This window comes from Notamacropus eugenii, chromosome 1, assembly GCF_028372415.1.
Source record: "Notamacropus eugenii isolate mMacEug1 chromosome 1, mMacEug1.pri_v2, whole genome shotgun sequence".
NCBI lineage: Eukaryota > Metazoa > Chordata > Mammalia > Diprotodontia > Macropodidae > Notamacropus > Notamacropus eugenii.
In genome coordinates, this window is record NC_092872.1 from 607,084,126 (window position 1) to 607,107,363 (window position 23,238).

The window sequence follows — 23,238 nt, forward strand, 5'->3', positions numbered from 1 at the left end:
GTGTTGTGTTCAAGGAACTAAAATTAGGCCAGTATCAGTGGATCATAGAGTATATGGAAAGGAGGAAGATTTTAAAGGGCTATAAAGGTCAGGTTATGAATAGCTTTAAATGGCAGATGACTTCCTATTTTATCCTGGAGGTGATAGGGAAGACACTAGAATTCCTTAAACAGGGTGGGGTGACATGGTCAGACATAGTGTATTTAGAAAAATCACCTTGGGAAGTAAGTGGAGGGTAGATTGGAGTGGGGAGAGACGTGAAGCAGGGAAACCAGATTGAGATGTGGTAGCGTGAGTGGAAAGAAAGGGGCTTATAAGACAAATGTTGTGAAGGTAGAAAAGACAAGATTTGGCAATGGGTTGGCTATATTTAGAGAGGGAGGAGTCAAGCATGACACCAAGGTTACAAGTGGGCCTGGGTGACTAGGATGCTGAGTGGTGCCTTTGACAGTAATAGGTATGTTTGGAAGGGTTTGGAGGGAAAGATAAAATCTGTCTTGTAGAAGTTGAATTTAAGATGCTAATAGGACATTCGGTTTGAGGTATCCAGGAGGAAGATGGAAATTCATGACTGTAGCTCAGCCAAGAGATTATTGCTGGATATATGGATCTGAATCTAGGGCAGTTAGGTAGCACAGTGGGTAGAGTGCTGGGCCTGGAGGCAGAAAGACTCATCTTTCTGAGTTCAAATCTGGTCTCAGAAACTAGCTAGCTGTGTGACCCTGAGTAAGTCATTTAACCCTATTTGCCTCAGCTCCTCATCTGTAAAATGATCTAGAGAAGGAAATAGCAAACCACTCAGTATCTTTGCCAAGAAAACCCCAAATAAGGTCACGAAGAGTCAAACACAACTGAAAAATGACTGAAAACAACATGTAAACCTGGGAATCATTGACATGGAGATGATAATTGAATACATGGAAACCAATGAGATCATGAGGTGAGGTAAAATAAAGGGAAAGGGGCAGAGGACCCAGGACAGAGCCTGGGGGGAGGGAACATCCCTGATTAGACCTAGATAAAGCTCCAGCAAAAGAGACTGAAAATGATGGATAGAAGGAGAAAACCAAGAGAACCTAGAGAGGAGAAGAAGGTGAAGGATATAAGGAAAAACTTCTTAGCTCTGGGAGTTATCCAGAAGTGGACTATCAGCTTCTTTGGTAGAAAGTGTGTTCCCTGTCATTGGAGGTCTTCCAGCAAAGGCTGTTAAGACTACCTGGAAGGTATGGTTTAGAAGGGATTCTAAGAGTTCATATGATCTCTTCCAGCTCTGAGATTCTGGTAGTGTGGACCTCTGAAATGCCCATTAGAGACTAGTTTACTTTGCAATGAAGATCCCAAGAGGCCTCTGTTTTCCTGCAGCAGAGGATCAGGTACAAGGGACAAGGTCAAATAGCATCTGATCATGGAAACAGAATAAATGTCTTTGTGTTCTACAGTAGGGATGTCAAACATAGAGCCCAACATACTGCCAAATGCCTCAGGAACCAGATAAAAATGTTATTGGGAAATATTTAATAAAATAAATAAAAATATGACAAAACACAGATAATTATACATTGTAAAACTGAGTCAACATATGGCAAAAAGGGTTCCAATAAGTGACCCTTGTTTCTATTTGAGTTGGACACCATTGTTCTAGTCTTTCAGTACCGGAAAATGCTTTTCCCACCTCCAAAATTGTCTGATATGGACACACAATTCATTCTGGATTGAAAGGTCTCTTCTCTTAGACATCTGTGGGATTAAGTGACTTGTTTGGAGGTCTCCAGGATGAAGATTCAGTCCTGGTCCCCAGTGACAGTGAGAGGGGAGGGCGGTGACAAATCCAAATAACATTTATTTTTCCCTCTGCAATTAGACAGAGAACTTTCAGCCAGAGCCCTGCTAAACAAGCTTGTTTTGTTTCCAGGAAGGAAACTGAGACAAGCCAGGAGATGCAGGAGTGATAACCCCTATCAGAGCCTCAAACTTTTCAGCTTGTGATAAGACTCACAGGACACACACTGTTTTCTTCTTTTTAATGGAACTTTGAGAACAGTGACATAATAGATGTGATCCTGGACTTTATATGCTTGGCAACCATGTGACATGATTGTTCTACTTAAGTGGATCAACAACTCGCATTTCCATAGCCCTCTGAGGTCTGTAAAAAACTTACGGCCATCTTGCAGATGTGGAAACTGAAGCTGAGAGGCTGTGTCTTGCTTATAATCGCACAGAAAATGCAATAGCTGGGGTCCATGGTTTAGCATATCTTTGGTGCTTATTCAACTAAATTAATTGTATTCAGCAGACAGGAAATGCCCTCTGTGTAAAACGCCCTGTGCTAAGTACTATTTTATGCCAGCTTTCTCCAAGAAAAGGCCTGAACAAGAGAACAGGGAACTCAGGACTGAGAAGGGGAGGATCTAAAGAGGAGATTTTGTGTAATTCCTACAAGAACCCCAGCTGTTGGTACAGCATTAGTGTGGGTCCTAAAATACAAACAACTTTTTCTGCTGAAAACCCATTTTCTTCCAAGGAATAGACCCTTAGAGAAACAATTTAAAGCAATGGAAATATCTCAAGGTAGAAATGCTTCCTCCTGGTCAGCCACAGCCATGCCACCTTTCCTTGGGTTGTGCCCCCTGGCTGCCCTCTCACCCATGATAGCTCTTCAGATGTTCCCTGCCCCTTCCCTCCCCAAATCTTCCCTTCTTCATATTAAACATCCCCATTTCCTTCAACCCATACTCGTAGAGCATGAATTGGAGGGCTTTCATGAGTATGGTGCCCCTTCTGGGCACTCACTTTCATTATGGAAGATAGATCAGATATCACAACCAAGTGAGCTCTTTGCTATTGTGTTTATTAGGCAACCTTGAACAAGTTAACTCTCCCTCTCATTTTCTCCATTTGTAAAATGAGGTGGTTCATAGGATTTTAGATCTGGAAGAGACCTTTAGATTTCATCTTTTCTAATCCCCTGAAAAACTGAGGCTCTGAGGCATCAAATTTGTTATTACTGCTGTTTAGTCATTTCAGTTGTGTCTGACTCTTCATGATCCCATTTGAGATTTTCTTGGCGGAGATACTGGAGTTAGTTTGCCATTTCCTTTTCTACCTCATTTTACAGATGAGGAAACTGAGGTAAACAGGGTGATGTGACTTGCTCAAGGTCACTAGTAAGCTAGTAAGTATCTGAGACCAAATTTGAACTAAGGTCTTCCTGACTCCAGTCCCGGATCTCTATCACCTGTGCCACCTAGCTGCCCAGAAATATTGAAAGATTTGCCTAAAATGGCACAATAAGAAGCAGACCCTGGATGGAACCCAGGTCTTTGGACTCTAAAACGATTACTCTATCCTAGAGATAAAGGTAATGTTTCTTTTGATGAGTCTAACACCATAGTTCAAAGTCCTGTGCCTTCCTGGGACTTTGATCTTTGTGTGTAGCCACAGCAGATATGGGTCTATTTCCTTCTTAAACGAGAGCATCTTTAGAGGGGGGAGGGAAGGGCACTCCTGTGGACTCTTTTTGTTCTGACCTTCGTGGTGTTTTCTAAGTAGCCCTCTGATGGAATGAGCCTGGAGAACTAATACTAGAGACTTTGGGTTTTGGCCACAAACCTGCTTTCTATCTCCCTCTGCAGGTAGGTTTTCTGAAGCACTTTGGGTTATTTATGAGAAGGGTTTGGTCTGCCTTTAAATGAGAAGTCCCCAAACCAGGATGTTTAAAAAAATCATTCTTACTACAATGTTATTATAACAATATAATAATAATATTTTTATTATAAACTCGTCCCTTAGCAAACAGAAACCTCAAAGCACATGACCTAAAGCAAAACAATTTACACAAAAAATCAGATGGCTCCATTGTTTATACTATAATGGAATATGTAAATTTAAGTCATAACAAATCTGTCTTTTCTATCTACGTTTCTCCTCTCCTCTCCTCTTATTTATGGTACGGTTTCTAGATTTGCATATTATGACTATTATTATGTACATAATTTGTAACCAGTGTATATATTGTTCTTTTGGTTTTATTTATTTTTGTTACTCTGCATCACTTTATATACATTTTTCCATATTCACATTCTTTATAGAGGTATCATATTACACAGGAGGGAATAAGGTTGCACTATGTGCCACACACCAGCAGAGGACAGTGGAACACTAGGATAGGCTCATAGAATTTCAAGTATATTAAAAAAAAACCCTGGATATTCACACTTTGGAGTTAAACTCTGCTGGCCCCACCCTAGTTACAGCTGTGGGTTCAATAACAGTCCATTCTTTCCATAAATCCCAATTTGTTGGTTGGGTTCTTTCTAATTTTTTTGCTATTAGAAAAAAATGTTGCTAAAAATATTTTGTTACAAATAGATCTTTTTCTTTTCCTTAAGGTATAGTGTGTAGAAGCTTCGTTTCCACTTTTGAGGAAGCTCTGAAAAAAAAATACTCAAGAAAGGTGTAGGCTAGCTCTCCCAGATGAAAGAAGGTGTGGGCTAGCCCTTACCAATGAAAGAAGGTGTGGGCTAGCTCTCTTCACTGTGGCAGAGGTTGTCATGTAGGGAAGTGGAAGACGGGGAAGAGCCGCTGAAGCCTCCTTGCTGGTTCACTCCCTCTCCGGGGCCCTGGGAAACGAAGCTGGGCTTTAGAAAGCTCTTCTTCCAGCATCTGAAGCACAGAAAGAAGGAAGCCGTGGTTCATTCCTTTCTTGATCTGCCTGGTTAGTTTTCCAAATGCATCCCTCTGATCCCATCCCTTTCCTATTCAAAATTCTGCACTGATTGTCAAATAAAGCACACAGCCCTTAGCACCTATATTCCATCATACTCATGCCTCTCACATCATCTTTATTCCACTCAAGTTGGATTTCCTAAAGCACAGGGTCTGACCATGTCACTCCCCTGCTTAATAAACTTCATTGTCTCCCTCTTACTTCCAGGATCGCATACAGACTCCTTTGTTTAGCCTTTAGAACCCTGCATAACCTAGCTCCAATTTATATTTCTAGTTCCGTTGAAAAATACTCCCCTTCCTGCTCTTGGTGGCACAGCCAGAAAAGTCTCTTGCAAAATTTCACAAATGATATCTAATCTCCCATTTCCATGCCTTTGTCTACTCCTTGTTCCTAGAATGCACACCATCTCTATCTCTGCCTCTGAGAATCTGAATGACCCTGAGAAGGTCTCTCCTGACAGGGACTTGCATTGGATCCAATGCTATATCCCTGCTCCCATCAGCAAGCATTTATGGAGTGCCTACTGTAAACATCATGTCCCAGCTATAGCTGCAATTTCCAAATCATCTCTCCATTTCTTGGCCTGGACAACAACCAATGCCTTTCAAGCTTCCCCGACTTCCCTCTTCTACTTGGTTTTATATCCCATACCTCTTTTCGGGTAGCTAGCCTCTCCTGCCACTCTCGTAGCTCCAAGTTGTGTTCATCATCCAGGGCAGTTAGCTTCTTCTTTTCCTGTTCCACCAGTCGCTGGAGTTTTTCATTCTATACAGAAGGTGGAAAGGCAAGCTAGTAGGGTCTCCACTTTGGACTTCACTGGCCATGATCTGTCTGTATTCCTCATAGCATTTGTGCCCCCGCTGGGTTCCCACTGATCTACCTGCCACTCACAAATGGGACTCACCCATAGTTTGTCTGTTCATCTTTCTCAAAATGGGCTGCAAATAATGATAGCTCCCCATGGTTATGCAGTCCTTCCTTCCCAACCTTAAAAAGGTTTTCATATACTTTATCTTATTGTGCCATTGCATTGTGGCTGTTGTGCTTGTCCTTCGTTTTTGAAGACCATGACGTCAGAGAAGTGATGATCAAGTCATCACGTTAGCCATGGAAAGGAGGTTGAGTGTTCAGTTAACTTTATTAAGCACTTACCATGAACAAGGGTTCTACTAAAGTCCCATTTGCCTAGGCTCTAACGTGACTTTGACATAACCCTATTTCTCAAAGTCTGTGCCAATGGAACACAATTGTTGGTACATCCCATCAGGCTAGAAAGACTTCATTCCAGGTCTGGAGATAGATTGTGCATCTATTGTCTAAAAACCTGCCTAACTAAGGTTGGAGGGACCCATCACCAGGTTGGCTGCAGAACCATAGCAACTCTCAAGCCTAAATGATAGAGGGATTGAGATATGTGTGGGGTGGAAGGGGAAGATCCATACTGGATGTATTTACAGGTACTGGATGTATTTCCAAGGTAAGTATCAGAGGACAGAAAAATGCAAAAGGACACAATGCCTGTTCAAAGGATGCTTATACCATTCTGGTTGAAGGAAGGAGGAAATGAGACATGCATAGCTAAGTATAATAAAGCTAAAATATCAGTAAGTGCAGAGGAGAGGTCAAACACAATAGGATGAGAGATTCAAGGAGAAATAAATCCTTTGCAGTGGGGGATGGGGAAAGAGTGTTAGGGAAGGCTCCATGAAAAAGGTGGTTCTGGATTTGGTCCTTAAAAAAAAAGAGAATTTCCATAGATGTAGGAGGAGTTCATTACCAGCACATGGGAGAGTGTAGTTGTTATTCTATCTATAAGCAGAATAGGTCATGGCTAAAAATACAGATGATAAGATTACTGTGGGGTGGTAACTTTGAGACTCCAAAGGTGGACTTCTTATCCCTATTTGACAGAGAGGAAATCTAAGACCCAGACTCACTCAAGTATCCTAGATCACATGGATAAATTCAAGGTAATAGCAAAGTCTAGATTGGAACCCATGTCCACGGCTCTCTTGTTTACCCCATGCACCCTCCCCTTTCTCCAACCCTTCATGCCTCTCACTCCTGCCGTTGCTTCAGCACAAATCCCATAGACCATTTTGGACATCTGAATGATTTTTGTCCCACCAGATTCAGAAGACATACTCTCCTTGGGAGCTGAGAACCAGGCAGCCTCAGAGTGCCCCAACTCCCTTCCTCCTTTAGGAGCCTGACAGACCTGGTAGTAACAGTTCTGTTGTCCAGGGCCCTCATCCCTCAGGCCCACCTGGGCAAGTCTCAGTGGGCTTGGCAACTGAGAGATCCAACACTTGACTCATATCTCCACTCTATTCCATTGCCTTTGGCAGGAGATGAATGTGTATGGGGGGAAGGGGGAGGTGCAGAAATGAGTGTCCCACACCGGACCAGGTAAATGACTTGGAAGTCAAGCAGCTCAGAGGCCCAATATGCATATTTCTATTCTCTTAATACATGCATCTTCCCATCATTCTCCTCCTGAACATCCACTGAAGTCCAAATATTATAAAAGGACATGGCAAGGGAGAAGGGATGTCATAAGAGAGGAAAAAACAGAGGGAGGGCAGCAGACAGTGCCCAGCACATAATAAACACTTGTTGACTGACTAACTTTGGGTTTAATCTTGACTCTCTCACTCATGTGTGGGAACATTGGGCAAATTTCTTTAGCTCTCTGTATTTTGGCTTCCTCATCTATAAAATAAGGTTTTTAGACTAAATAATCTTTCAAGTTTCTTCCATTTCTAATGTTTATGCCTGGAAACAAAAGAAATATTATTGGATAAGCTCCTTATGGCAAAGACTGTGGTATCTATCCCCAGCAGGGCAGCCAGGTGGTGCAGTGAATAGAGCTCCAGGTGATAAGTCAGAAGACCTGAGTTCAAATCTGGCCTTAGACATTGACTAACTGTGTGACCTTGGACAAGTCACTGAACATCTGTTTGCCTCAGTTTCCTCAACTGTGAAATGAAGAAAATAACAATACCTGCTTTCCAGGGTTGTTATGAGTTATGATTATAAAGCACTTAGCACATTGCCTGATACACAGCATTATATGAATGTTAGTTATCATTATTATTACCTAGTAGGTATTCACAAATAAAAATACAACAAACATTTATTTAGTGCCTACTGCATGCAAAGCACCATGCCAGGTACTTGAGGGAAATACGAAGTTTTAGTTGATCCCTGCCCTTGTGAAGCTTTTAATCTAACAGGAGGATAAAGCAACAAAGATCATGATAAAATGCAATACTGCATGATAAATATAGTAGAGAGTTACAAAATGAAGACTTAAAGGATGGGTCAAACTTCAGCAGGCCAAGATGAGACAGAGGGGAGGAAAGAAAGACATTCCTGGGGCAATCAAGAGAGGGCAGTATGTGTTTGAGGGACAGAATCTTAGGCCAGTGTGCCAGGAGCCTTGAATGCCAGGAAAGGAGTAATATAAGAAAGGTAAGATGGTAAGAAGACTGTGGAAGGCTTAAATGCCAAAGCAATGGAATGATATGACTAGACCAGGGAGGTTAATTAACTTGTTCAAAGTAAGTAAGGGGCAAAGTAGGGATTTGAACCCAGGACCTCTGGCTAAACCCGCTACTCTTTTCTGCTATGCTGTGTTGTGGATCTAGAGCTCAGAGGAAAGATCACCTGCACAGAGAGAGTTCACATGAAGCCATGGCAGTTAAGTAGTACAGTGGATAGTATTGGGCCTGAGATCTGAGTTCAAATGCAGTCTCAGATACTTATGAATTATGTAATAATATATTCACCTGGGCAAGTAGGGGCAGCTAGGTGGTGCAGTGGATCATGTGCTGGGCCTGGAGTCAGGAAGACTCATCTTCCTGAGTTCAAATCTGCCCTCAGACACTTATCAACTATGTTACCCTGGGCAAGTCATTTCACCATTTCCTTCAGTTTCCTCATCTGTCAAATGAGCTAGAGAAGGAAATGACAAACCATTCTAGTATCTTTTCCAAGAAAATTCCACATGGGGTCGCAAAGAGTCAGATAAGACTGCACAACAACAAAGCCTAGGTAAGCTGCTTACATCTCTTTCAGTTTCCTCAACTATAAAATGGGTATAATAACACCTACCTTGCATGATTGCTATGGGGGTCATTGCTATGGAGGATAAATTTGTTAAGTACTTAGCACAGTGCTTGGCACATGCTATGAGACTGCCAAAAGGAGAGGACAGAGAGGGAGGAAGGAGAAGGGGACCAAGGACAAAGCCTTGGGGAACATGAATATTGTGTGTGTTGAAGGATAAAGGGTCAGTATAGCCAAGGGGCGAGGGACAAGAGCACTGGATTGTGGATCCATCAGAGGTTGTCTTTGACTCATTTTTTAGTTGTGTCCAATTCTTCATGACCCCTTTTGGGGTTTTCTTGACTGGAGTGGTTTGTCATTTCCTTCTCCAGCACATGTTACAGATGAAGAAACAAGCAAACAGGGTTATGTTGACTGGGGTCACACAGTTAGTATCTGAGGCCAGATCTGAATTCAAGATGAGTCTCCTGACTCCAGATCCCCACACTATTCAAATTCAAGTTTTGACATTTGCTACCAGTGTGACTTTGGGCAGGTCGCTCAGCCTCCCTGGGCCCAAGTTCTCTCATTTATAAACATGAAGGGGTTAGTCTAGGTGATCTTGAAATCCTTTCCAGTTTTGCAGATTTTTAGAAGCCACAACCAACAAGGTTTCTCCAACCCTCCTGTGGGCCCAAGTAGCCCTAGATATGGTCTGCTAGGGCTCTGGCATTTCCTTTTCTTTTCTCCCCTCTCCCCTCTCTCTCTCCCTCCTCCCTCCTCCCTCCCTCTCTCTCTCTCTTTCTCTCTCTCTCCTTCCCTCTCTCTCTGTCTCTCTCTCTCTCTGTTTTCTGCCCAGAAGGTTCACCTGAGGCCCAAGAGGTCACTCACCTGCATCTGGCCCACCTCCTGCACGTTAGCCTCCAGCTGCTGCTGCAGTTCCTGCAGCTGTTTTTGGTGCTTCTGCTGGTGCTTCTCTGTGTCTGCTTTCTGGCGTCCTTCCTCTTGCTGTAAGAACTGCACAAGAAATACATCGAGCCAAACTGGGTTTGGTGTAGGGCAACATAGTCTCCAGACTCTCCTGAAGGGGCAGGGTGGCGAAAGTGGCTTTGACTGCTCTCCTGGCTCAGGGAATTCTATACTACTGTGCCCACAACGCTCATCACACCAGGATTCTGCTCAGAACCTCCATCTATTCCCCATGGCCTGCATTCAGAACAATGTCAAAACTCCTTAACTGGACCATGGAGGCCCTGCACAATCTGATCTCAGCCTACGTTTCCAGCATCGGTTCTCATTACTCTGCTTTCTTGTTCTGCTGCTCTAGCAAAGTGGGACTGTTTGTCTTTTCTCATGCTGTGCTTTTTTGGAATGATCTCCATACATTGAGATCCTACCCATCCTTCGATGTCTGGCTCAGGAGCCACCTCCTTGAGGAAGCCTTCTCTGGTCCCCCACCCTCACCCAACTGGAAATAACCTCTCAGGAACATCTGCTTTGCTGCTGGACCCTCAGGACTGTGGGACTTTTCCAACTGACTTGTAGCTGAAACCTTCCCATTAGAATATGAGTTCCTTATGAGCAGGGGCAGTCTGACTCTTCTCGGTGTATTTCCTGGTGCTTACTGTACGATAAACGCTTAATAAATGCTTTATTTAACATTTATAATAATTATGTACTTTATACTTCATGTTTACGTACTTTATATTTAAATAATTTATATTTATGACAAATATAAATATTTATATAATTAAACATAATATTTATAGGATAAATGCTGTATTTATTCATTCACTTAGTAGTCCACTGAACTCCCACAGCACTTTGCTTCCATGTTTCCTGTTTCACTTTCATATTCTATTTTATCATGGAATCATAGTATGTTAGAGGCAGAAATCAAATCAGTAAGCATTTTTAAGTGCCTACGAGGTGCCAGGTACTGGATTAAGCGCTAGAGATACAAACCAGACCAAAAAAACCCCTTGAAAGCAAAAAATAGCCCCTATTCTCAAGGAGTTCACTATCTAAGGGAGGGAGAGAATAAACAAAAAGTCACATACAGGCAGTATATATATATATATATATATGTGTGTGTGTGTAATTATACATATATACACATACACATATAATAAATTGGAGATAATCAACAGAGATAAGGCCCTAGCATTAAGGGGGCCGAAGGGTCAAATCCCTCATTTAAGAAACTGAAAGCATATGCCTGAGCTCACACTGCTGGTATCAGAGACTGGACTGGATTAGATCATGTTCCTTTAGATCCTAGCCTATCTCATATTGATTTTACAGAATCACAGAACGTTAGAGATGAAAGGTACCTCAGTGGCCATCTGGGCCAACTTGGACTGAATTGGAATCCTGTACTAATGGGAAGAGCCTGGATGGGGAGTCAGAAACATTGGGTTTTAGCTAGCTCTGCTAGGTACTAGTTGTGCTAGTGTGTGACTCTGGGTAAAGACACTTCACAAATCTGGGTTTCAAATTTCCCCTCCATAAAGTGAGTAGTTGGAACAAGATAATGTGTGAGGCCCCTTTTACCATTCTAAGTTTCTATGATTCTCTTGGTAAGTGACTGACAAGTACTTACTCCATGGACCTGAATGGAGTACCTGTTTGATTTGTTCTCTGTGCTCAGCACCACTTATGTCCTGAAGCTTGAGACTCTCTTTGAACTGGGCCAGGCGGATCCTGGCCTCACTTCGTTGAGACTTTAGTTGCTGACTTCTCTCCTGGGCCTGCTGGTTTTTCAACTCTTCTAGCAGGAGGTGGTGGAAGCTATGCATCCTTTCATTATCCTGAAAAGCACAAGACATTTCATGTAAAGTAGAAGTTGAAATTTATCCATCCATCCATCTACTCATCCATCCATCCATCCATCCATCCATCCATCCATCCATCCATCCATCCATCCATAAACCCATTTACTCTTTCATTCAACAAATACTAAGTACTGCTATGCAGATACTATGTTAGGTGTTGAGAATACAAAAATAGATCTGACATGGGTCTACTCTAAAAGAAGATATTTACATATAACTATGCAAGGGAGAGCAACGTAATTATAAAGAGGGGTTCCAAGAAAATTTCAATGATATATTTGAAGAGGGAGTGATTGCTTGCGCTTGGGGGAGTCCAGGAAGGTTTCACAGAGGAGGTGTTGTATGATATGGTTCTTGAAAGAGTTCCATCCGCAGATGGAGTTGGGTGGGGAGAGGTTCATTTCAGGGATGGGGAACAGTGATGAGCAAAGACTTGGAGATGGTGGAGGGAAGGAGAACAATTGGAGACAGAGTAATACAGGTTGGCTAGAAAAGAGAATATAGAATGTGTTATAAAGTGGGTGAAGTGGAGTGGCATATGATAAAGTTGGAAGGGTAGGTTAGAGTTGGGTTGCTGAAGGACTTCAATGACAGGATCGAGAATTTCTGCTTTATTTGGTAGATGATGGAAGATCATGGAAAGGTTTTGAGTAGGAGACTTCCAGGACCAGAGGAGGCAGGGAGGGAGGATGGGGAATTGGGGGTGGGGAGAATAGATTAAAGAGGAGATGGCCTAGAAGTAAGATGATCAATGAAGAGGCAACTAAATTAGTCTAGGTGAGAAGAGATGAAAAAATGAGGGTAGAGAAAGTGGAGAGGAGGGACAGATATAGATTAGAATGAAGACAGCCAAACTCAAACTTGTCATAAGTGACGTGGTTTGGTTTCTGGCAGACAGACCATCAGAGCTTTTTTTTTTTATTCTATCGCTCTCTTTTCTTCAAACTTCTCTGTTTACTCATTGAATCTCCCTGATAGAAGGTAAGTTCCTTGAGGTCAGGAGCTAATTTGTTGTTTTGTCATCGAATCCCTGATACATTGCGTAGCAAATAGTAAATGCTTAATAAATGCTTGTTGGATTAGATTGGAGCTACAGAGGTGTATTGGATATTGGGGACATTATGCAGCTCTGGTCCCTCTGGTATAAACTTGACTTTCCACTCCCCATTTTGTTTTCTTTCTCCCTTCCATTCTTTTACCCTTCTGTGACCCGAATTTTTCTTTCTTTCTAAGGCACCTAGGTGATACAGTAGCTAGGATATTGGATTTAGAATTGAGAAGACTTGAGGTGGAATCTTCCCTGACACTTATAGCTATGTGACTCTAGGCAAATCATCTCTCTCAGCCTCAGCTTTCTCATCTGTAAAATGGGGATGATGACAATAGCACCTGCCTCACAGAGGTTATTATGAGGATCAAATGAAATAACTTATAAAGCTCTCTGCAAACCATAAAACATTATATAAACAGATATGTGGACAGTCACCTGAATGCTGAGTTTTGGACCTAGAAAGAAAGTTATGAACTAACCTTGTAAAACCCAAACCTATAAACAATTATGGGAGGAATAAATCCAGTTCTTTTATCTGTCTCCCACCCCACCCCATTTTAGGCCCTGAGTGCCTGAGGGACATCTTTTGGAGAGTCATCTAAGAAGTGGGAGTGGATTCAGGAAGAGCTGCTCTTTAGTTGAGGTCAGTAGGCTTAGGTATCAAAGCAACATTTACATTACCTTTTCATGGCGCTTAGTCAACTGTTGCCTGTGGAGGGAGTACTGTTCCTTCACTTGCTGCTTGAAGAGTTGATACTTGTCTTGCAAGTGGGATTGTTCCAGCTGCCATATCACAGCCTCCCGGGCTGGGGAGAAGAAGATTCTCCATCACTACAAACCCTCAGTAATGTAACTTCTCATAATTATGTGTTTTCTCAATCAATAGGCATTAATAATATAATTATTATGGGGGGGTGAAATCTGCAGATTTTTTTTTGACATGAAAAAATTTAGTCTTTATATTTAAAAAGATTGTGAATGACTGGACTGAGTAATCTCTAAGGCCCCTTGAAAATCCAACAATTCTGTGAACCTCTGCCAAAAGACATTCCATCTATTTTCTGCCCCTATTCCACTAAAATGATCCAGTCAACTGGATTCTTGGATACTCTCATGAGATCCTCAACCTTGATAGGAAGGCCCTATGAAAGACAACTTTTGAGAAATGCCTCTCTTCCCAGGCCCACAGCTGGCTGATAATCTATGGGAAGCACCTTCAATTATAGAGATGTATATGAGTTTTATCCTCAACACATTTTTAACCTTATAGACCAAGTTCCTGATCCTGGTTTAAGGACCTCAAACAGCCTGACTCCAACCCATTTTTTTACTTCATTTTTTTCATATACCACTCCCTTCATGCACTCTATTTTCCAACCATCTTGAATTACTTTATCTCTTATTCTCATCCTTCCCTCTACCACCTCTACTCATCATACCTGGATCCTGCAGGAAAAAATTGACATTTCTTAGAAAGCTCCATAGAAATCCTACCCATAGTCCCTTACATTGGAATGCTTTCCCCCCAAGACCATACATTAGTTTCTCTACCAGAGTTTGTGCTATAATCACTGAACATTGAGGTCAATCTACGGTTCCCACCTGAGCCTGGGATAAAGTGGGTGGTAGGGTGGGTGATGTAGTCTGGAAGGAGAGGTCCTTGTCTTTAGAATTCCCTGCCATTATGCTCTGGCCTGGATTCTTGTGTTGATGTTCCAAGTACTGTACAGTTATCTCTTCTACATCGCCACTTTCACCATTGTGGTTTTGATATATGGCAGGTTGGCATAAGAAATTAAATGGGAATTTTGGGGGAGTTTTGCAGAAGCTGCAGACAACATGTGAAAGCCAACCAATGATACAGAAAAAGTTTAGAAATTCAGAAATACATAAAATTTATTTATAGTACTCTATAATACCATAATAATTCAAATATCTTCTCTACTACAAAAGGAGGGCAAAAAAATTTATACAGATTTTCCATTAGGTGCAGCACCCCTAACCCCATGATGTAGAAGTGATAACTGTGCATTTTTTCTTCTAAGATCCCTGCTGTCCTTTCTCATGGGAACTTGGATGGTCATGGAATCACTGAGTATCAGAGTTGGGAGGGACTTTCAGATCATCTAGTCTTTCCAAAGCACAAATCCCTTCTACAACATCCCTAGTAAATTTCATTTCACTTCTAATGAACACATTCAGTATAAGGCACGTCATTCAATTTTTAGACAGCTCTATTGAGGAAATTCAGATGCAATCCGCTTCTTGGTAACTTCAACCTATTGACCCGATGTTTGTCCTCTGGAGCCTCTCAGAATAGAGTTAGTTCCTCTCATAAATGACAGCTTTTAAATACAAAGATATCATCCTCCCTGTCTTTCCTTCTTCAGGCTAAACATTCCCATGTCCTTTATCCATTACTCTGAAGTTGCATTTGTGAGCTAAGCCCTACCTCTTTTGAGGCTATGGACTTTGCTGGTGCATTCCCATTCAATGGAGGTCACCTTTTTCTTATGCTCCTGGATCACTTTCTGGAGGGCTTGGTTCAGCTGTTCCTGCTGCTGCTGGAGAAAACTCTGTTCCTGAAAAAAAGAGGAGGATACTTTTTGTCCAGTGATAACAGCAGCACCATCATCATTGTTGTTGTGTTTGTCCTTCGTTCTCAAAGAGGACCATGACATCAAGATGATGACATGACTTTCAGTTGACTTTGATTTGAGTGAGGGAGGGCTGTGCAAGGTCACCAGCTTCATTTTCTTCTCCAGAGTCATCTGGGTCCTATCACTAACACCATCACCGTCATCATCACCACCACCACCACCACCACCCACCACCACCACCATCATCATCATCATCACCACCACCACCACTGTCATCATCACCACCACCAACATCATCATCACCACCACCACCAACATCATCATCACTATCACCATCACCAAGAATTTCTTGATCTATTGCTGGGAATATAAAAACGCTATGGTTAAGCACTGAACATAGGGAGGTATGTGAGACAGAGTCTCTTCCCTCAAGGCATTTAAATTGGAGGGATTTTTTTTTTAAAACAAAGAACAAGGATAAAGACAACATAGTATATAGTGGATAAAGGACCAACCTACAAGTCAGAAAGATCTGGATTGAGATCTTGCCTCTGATACTATTAGTTGGTTTCAAATAACTTAACCTCTCAGTGGCCCAAAGAAACCCTCTAAGACTATAAACTATAGATGAACTGCCAATCTAAGTAAGTGGAGTCTCCACATGAGGTGTTCTTTATGCATATGGAATTAGTAAAGAAAAGATTTGTTTCCTCCAGACCTCAGTTAGATTAACACATAGTCCTTAAGCTTAAAAACGTATAGCCCAGAATGATACCACAGATGAACTAAAGTAAAAGTAAACGTACAAATTAATTTATAGAAGGTGCTAAAGAAAGGGACTTTCTGCCTTTGAAAGTTGTATCCTCTCTGTATTACTGAGGAGAGATAGTGTGGTCTAGTGGGTAGAGTTCTGGGCTTGAATTCAGATCCCATATCTGAACACTCATGAGCTGGGTACTAGTGGCCAGGGAAAAGCCTGATCTCTCTAAGCCCCAGTTTCCTCATCTGTAATGAGGCTACCTACCTGTAGCTGTCAAATACTTCTTGTTTCACAGGGTTTTTATGAAACTCAAATAGATAATTTATGTAACACACTTTGCAGGCTAAGTAGGAAGACAAGTGATGCAGTAAATAGAGTGCTGGACCTGAAGTCAGGAAGACTTGAGTCCAAATCCAGCCTCAGATATTTAGCTTTGTGACCCTAGGCACTTAATTTCTGTCTGCCTCAATTTCTTCATTTGTAAAATGGGGATAATAATAGTACCTACTTCCCAGAACTGTTGTGAGGATGGAATGAGATGATATTTGCAAAGTATTGTGTAAAGTTTAAAAGTGATATGAAATGCTTATTTATTTATTATTAATTAAACTGCCATTATTTGTTAATGATTTTAATAGTTATTAATGATATTACTTTTACTATTTATTATTTATTTATTACTTTCCATCAGAGGCTTTGACACTGCAATTTAAGACATGAATTGACTTACCTCAAAATAAATACTTATGCACATGGGAAGAGAAATTTTCTGACATTAAAATATGTAAATTTATGAAAAGTAATATTCAAAAGTATCCCTTCAAGAAATACTCTGCATGTTATTCCCTAAGCTGCATATCCCTAGTCCCAAATCAGATGGGATCCAAATCAACCCTGTTTTTTGGAAAACCTAAATCCATCTGATCACTTTATTCCCTACCTCTTACCATCTTCCTTCAATCCTGGTTTCCTCACCCAAATTATGGCCCTGTCTATTCTTGTACCTTGGTGAGACTCACATTGAGGACACCTGATATACCCTTATATATTGTTCCAATTTTTACATCAGTACCATTCTAACCCCGACACCAGGTAGGTAGGGTGACATGGGTGATGTGTCTGTAGTGGTTCTGCTGGGCCCTCTGCTCCTCTTTCTCTAATATTCTCCTCCCAGACTCTAAAGAGAGTGTCCCTGGCTCCTGGACCTACACAAGAATGCATTTCCTTACCTCTTTCCCATTCTCTCTCAGGGCAGGCAACTTCCGAGTGTAGTCTTTCTCCTGCTGGGCTTTTAGGCGCCGAGCCTGGTCCTGGAGCCTCTGGGTATACTCTGCTTCTAACCTTGCTGTAATCTGACGGTGATGGCGCTCCACAGCCTCCACTTGGCTGTCGTAGTGTTGTTTCTTGCCCTGTGGAGAGATGGGTCACCACCCTGTTCCTCACTCTGGATGAGTTCTCACATGTTCTAGGCATCACCTTGTTTATTCCCATAAAGCATGAAACATGGTGACTCTGCTCCTATAGTAGGGAGGTTTACTCCTGTGAATGAGGGAGAAAGGAAGGTGGGAAGAAGATTTGGGCCTGCTGTTTCCCCAGGAAATGAATTCCTAGAGGAGACACACTTTTCTGCTCTAGCTCTTGCTCAGCATAGGTTTGGCCTCTCTTGGAGGTGACTCAGCCTTTCAAATGAGACTATGGAACAAACAGTCGAGTCTCAGCAATGCCAAAATGGATTTCTGTGGTGATGCAGGGCTGTCCTCTCATGATGACCAGCTGATGTCCTAGCCAGAGGCAAGAGGGTCAGAAACCCAAGAAGGGGAAGATAAAGGGAAAGAGAAGGTACAGTGTGCATGCCAGTACTTGAGATTCAGACAATGTGGGTGTGTCTAATTCTGTGTCTTTATATTTCAAAGCAAGTACAAAATGAGTAACTAAGGTAAATCCTCAGTTTTTTACAGTTTCCTTATCTGCAAAATGGGTACAATCATACTTTCATTACCCATTTTGTTAGATCATTGCAAGGAAAATGTTTTGTAAGCCTAGAAAAGATTAATATGAGTGATGATGATCAGAATTATACTATAGACAGCATGAATTCATTGTTACTGGTGGATAGAATGTGGGAATTGGAGTCAGGAAGTCCTGAATTCAAATCCTGCCAAGTTGTGGAAGCATGGGCAAGTCACTTAAACTCTCTTAGTCACAGTTCTCTCATCTATAAAATATGGACAAGTATGATATAGTGTAATTAACTTTGGATTTAGAATCTGAGGATCTGAGTTCAAATCTCAGCCTCTGTCATATACGACCTGTGTGACCTTGGTTGGACAGCTCACTTTTCTGGGCCTTAGTTTCTCCATCTATAAATGAGGAGGTTAGATCAGATAATTTCTAAAGCAACTGACACTTCTAAATCTATGGCCCTGTGATCTGGAGTACCTAACTCACAGGGTTGTTAGGATAGTCAAATGAGAAAATATGTATAAAGCGTTTTACAAATGTTTAAAATTCTGTCTGTCTGTCTCTCTCAGTTATCATTTAATATATATCTCATTCTATGTGACGTACTTTCACTTTCTGCAAATAAAACTTTAGCACCCTTGCTGCCAGTCATTTCAGAATGACTGGGATTGTAGCTGGTAAAATAGAGAAATCTTAGTACTTGTACTGCGAAAGTGAGAACTGAATAGAGAAATCCAAAGGTTATTTGATTGGTTACTCTCTGAAAGAATAGAATCAATTGAGATTGACTGTGGAGAATGTACAGCTTAGGGAACTGGTCAGCATCATACTTTTAGAATTCTCTGGCCAGTGTTATTTAAAGATGAATTCTGGGGTATCTGTCCAAGAATGACACAGATTTGTGGAGTGTGGTGCTCATTTGGCTTTGCATTTTTCGACTCAGAAAGCTTGACCGTCTCTGGAATGAATACAAGAAGTGTTGAAAATGATTAGACCAAAAGTTGGCTGTAACACATTACTGACAAGGAATTGTGCAGAAGAAGTCATCAAAGAGATGAATGATGAGAAAAGAAAGTGGGCTGGTCATGTAGCAAGTGAAGGATTAGCCAGGGATCACCGACCTAGGTGTTCTATTGGTAATATGCACTATGCAAGGTCAAGAGTGGTGGGGGGACTAGAACTCTGCTTTGTGCCCAAAGCATATGAGGTAGATGCATTGTGGAGGATTTATGGGAGATCATGGACAAGAGCCACAGAAGAAGGAGTGTGAGTGGTTTATTTCTCAGTCCTAATCCTTGACTTCTCTATAGCCTTTGAAACTGTTGATCAGCCTCTTCTCCTAGATACTCTCTCATCTCTAGGTTTTCTTGGCATTTTTCTCTCCTAGTTCTCCTACCTGTCTTCCTAGCCCTTCTCAGTTTCCTTTGTAGGTTCTTTATCCAGATCACACCGCCTAACTGTGGGTCTCCCCTAAAACTCTGTCCTGGACCCTCTACTCTTCTCCTTCCCTACTATCTTGTTTGGTGATTTCATCCCACTATTTCAATAATCATTTTTAGGCAGATGATTCCCACATCGATATATACAGCCCTAATCTCTCTCCAGTGCTCCAGCTTTGCATCACCAACTTCCTCTTAGAAGACACCTCTAACTGCATGTCCCTTAGGCATCTCAAATTCAACATGTTCAGAACTCATCTTTCTTGCTAAACCCTACCCTCATTCACATTTTACTGTTACTGTGAAGGACATTTCCATTCTCTTACTCACCTAAGCCCTCCTGGTGTTTTCCTCAGTTCCGCTCTCACATTCACTCCACATATAATCCAATCTGTTGCCAAGTCTTGTCATTTCTACCTCCATTGCATCTCTCCTTTCCTTTCATACAATTCACTGTCCTGCAACAGGTTCTCATCACTTCTTATCAGGACTATTGCAATGACTTTCTGATTGACCTCCCTTGCTTCAAGTCTCTCCCCATTCTAATCCATCCTCAACTCAGCTACCAAAGTGATTTTCTGGAAATGTAGGTTTGACTATGCCTTTGCCCTACTCAACAAACTCCAGTGGCAACTGTTACCTTCAGTATCAACTACAAAATCATCTGTTTAGCATTTAAAGCTCTTCCTAACCTCTCTCCTTTCTAGTTTTCTAATCTTCTTATACTTTTAGTCTCCTCCACATTTCCTACCATCCTGTAACACCTCTAGAAATTCTTACTGTTCTTCATACATATGACCCTCTATTTCCTGACTCCCACTTCACACCTTTTTACTGGTTGTCCCCCATGCCTGGAATCCTTCCTTCCTTCCTTTTGTCTACTGGCTTCTCTGGCTTCCTTCAACACTCAGCTCAAACCTCATTTTTCCTGGTCTCATTTGCTAGAACCTTCTCTCTGGGATGACTTTTCATCTACTTTGCATATATCTTGTATGTATAGAGGGTTGTTTTTTTTGGTCTCCCCCGTTAGAATATAAGCTTCTTGAGGACAGGGGCTCTCTTTTTTTTTTGTTTATCTCCTTAGTGCCTAGCACAGTGCCCAGCATACCATAATAAGCCCTTTAATAAATGGCTTTTTCATTCACTCACTTACTCATTCCTTCATTCATTCAACAGATATATATTAAGAGCAAAAGCAAAGCATTGTGCTGGACACTGAGAACACCAAGGGAAAAATGAAATCACTCTGGCAGTTCAGGAATTTACATTCCATAGGGAGGAGGGGAGGTGGAGTTAAAACCTGTACTCAGATAAATATTACTAAGGACTTCACCTAAGACTTCCCAATGTGCATGGCCTTGAGCTGGGTCTTAAAGAAGGCTAAGGGAAGAGGAATGAATTCCAGGCATAGAAGACAGCCTGAAAGAAATCCAGAGATAGAAGATAAGAGTGTGAACCATGGAGAAGAGCAAACAGGCCAGTTTGGTTGGGCTGCACAGAGGGTAAAGAGGAATAACAAGAAATAAGGCCAAGGCCAGATGGTGAAGGACTTAAAAGATGGAAGAGTTTGTATTCTTTTTTACCTTGTATAAAATATGCAGAACAAAGTCTACTAGATTTTAATTATTTCCCTTGCCCCCTACAATCTTGTTCTGTAGATCAGTAATTGGCTGTAGTCAGTTGTACTTTGAGAAATCATTCAGACTAACTTTGGGATGTTACCAAATAGGTCTTTCTGCATTAGAAACATTCAAGCTTTGCACAAATATTTGAAGAAACAATCACTGACTCTCCAGGAATATTATCCTCAGCAGAACTGTAAATGGATAACATCTTTCCTATGTCAAATGCAAGGTGGATAGGAAAGAAAGAAAAGTCTAAGATACGCTCTCTACATAGCAGTGGGTTCACGAGGGAAAACAATTTTGCTCATATGAAAAGGGAGCTTTAGAATCCTGTAGGAGTAAACACATTAATGTCTCTTGGTTTGATGTTATAGGTTCATGAAGGTTGTTTCTTCCCTTCCATCACTGGAAGGTCCATCTTAGGTAACTTGAAGGCTGCTGGGTCTTCTGCAATTCTTGTAGCCTGAACCTGAATGAGTTCCTTTGGTGATGGCTTCTGAGTACCTCTGTAGGACTGGACACTGAAACCAGTGTCAGATTTCTGAAGGGGTCTTGGTCCAAAAAGGCTCCATTTTTCAGATGAGGGTTTGTCTCCATCTCCATTTCCAGTGTCCATGCTGCTGACATCTAGGCCAGGTAAGGAAGTAGAAGATCCATGAGTAAACCAGCCTCTGAGCTTTTGCTTGGGAGAAGAATGGGGTGTACTACTTGGAGAAGACTGAGTTGAAGCAATCAGTCTATCTTCTTTTGTCATTTCTCCATTTTGTAACTTCAATTTATGGACTGTCTCTGCTACATAGTGGTACTTGGTTTCTTCTGTGGTGAGGCCATTATAGGGAGCATATCCCACATCTGTCAGCCCTGCCTGCTGCTCAAAGCACTGGATGATTTCTTATGTCTACTTTGTAATTAGAGAATTCATGATGACGTGCGTAGCCTTGGCCTTCACCACTGGGGCCTTGTTCATTTGGTCACTGGAAGCTGAAGGGGTTACAGAGAAACTATTTTCTCCTTCTTCAACCTTGGAAAGCAGTTGGTACTTCCAATATGGGATGACTGACTTTTTCCACAAAACCTTACTGCACATGTCAGATGAAGGCAGAGTCATCAGTGTGGGATCCTCCAGGATATCATCATAACTGAATTCCCGATGATGCATTCCAATTGGCAAAGACATCTTGCCTAGAAACCCACCTGTACTGTGCTCAATAGCAGGCACATCTGGCTCTCTGGATGACACCATGAAAGACTGTGATCTAGGTGTTTCTCTAAATAGATATCCAGAACTCTGATTCCCAAAGTCTATGGAAGTTATGCAGATAAGACAAACATGTCAAAAGGGAACATTCTGCAAATAGTGACGGACTAGTAAAGAATTCCAAGCAGGACTCATGTAGAAGGTCTGTAGACAGCTGGGTTTCCATGAGGAGAGGAGTGGGATGGAGGAAAGGTGGGGAGAAGAGACCATCCACAGCCTGAGGCTCTGCCACAAACAGGAAGCTGAGACTAACAAGGTTCTAGGCCTCTGTCACCACCTAAGTGCTGAAGCACGGAGAGAACCAAGGCCATGATGCAAACCAAGAATCAAATGGACCTCAGCAAGGAGAAGTAAAGCGAAGCCAAAGAGTTTGTATTTTATCCTAGAGGTTATAAGGAGCCAGGGAAGATTTTTGAGCAGGAGAGCAACATGGTCAGACCTGTGCCTTAGGAAGATTATTTTGTGATGATGAAAAGGATTAGGGGAAGAGGGGAGAGATAGGAAGCAAAGAAGAGAGAGAGAGTCCAAAACACTTACCGTACCCCTAGGATACATCAAGGGACAGCCCCGCTTTTGGGAAAAGGGATGTAAGGGGCAGCTAGGTGTCAAAATGGATAGAACAACTGACCCTGGAGTCAGGAAGACCTAAGTTTAAATCTGACCTCAGACACTTACTAGCTGTGTGACCCTGGGCAAGTCACTTAACCTCAATTGCCTCTAAAGAAAGAAAAGAGGAAAGGGATGTAAGGATCATAGGATATGAAGATCATTCCATTTACCCTCATTGTATTACAGCTGAGGACTCTCAGGCCTAGAGGATTTGAAATAAGTCATAAAGACAGGAGATAATGGAGGTGAGTTCTAATCTGGGTCCTTTGACTTGTATAAGCCAGTGCTCTTGCCATATACATAAAGTTGAAGGACTAT

At 41.8% G+C, this 23,238-nt stretch overlaps 1 protein-coding gene and 1 pseudogene across 1 annotated transcript in view; both read right to left on the reverse strand.

Annotated features, from left to right (window-relative positions):
* Window positions 1–4,012: 4,012 nt before the first annotated feature.
* Window positions 4,013–23,238, reverse strand: part of LOC140519191 (STE20-like serine/threonine-protein kinase) — a 66,551-nt gene continuing 47,325 nt past the window's right edge. The window contains exons 13-19 of the mRNA XM_072632009.1: window positions 17,257–17,436; window positions 15,120–15,249; window positions 13,349–13,473; window positions 11,407–11,592; window positions 9,674–9,799; window positions 5,384–5,497; window positions 4,013–4,665 (exon numbers count right to left, since the gene is read on the reverse strand). Of these exons, the coding sequence (XP_072488110.1) occupies window positions 4,552–4,665; window positions 5,384–5,497; window positions 9,674–9,799; window positions 11,407–11,592; window positions 13,349–13,473; window positions 15,120–15,249; window positions 17,257–17,436 (975 nt within the window). The 3' untranslated portion in view covers window positions 4,013–4,551. The remainder of the gene's footprint in view (window positions 4,666–5,383; window positions 5,498–9,673; window positions 9,800–11,406; window positions 11,593–13,348; window positions 13,474–15,119; window positions 15,250–17,256; window positions 17,437–23,238) is intronic.
* Window positions 17,365–23,238, reverse strand: LOC140520673 (putative monooxygenase p33MONOX pseudogene; annotated as a pseudogene).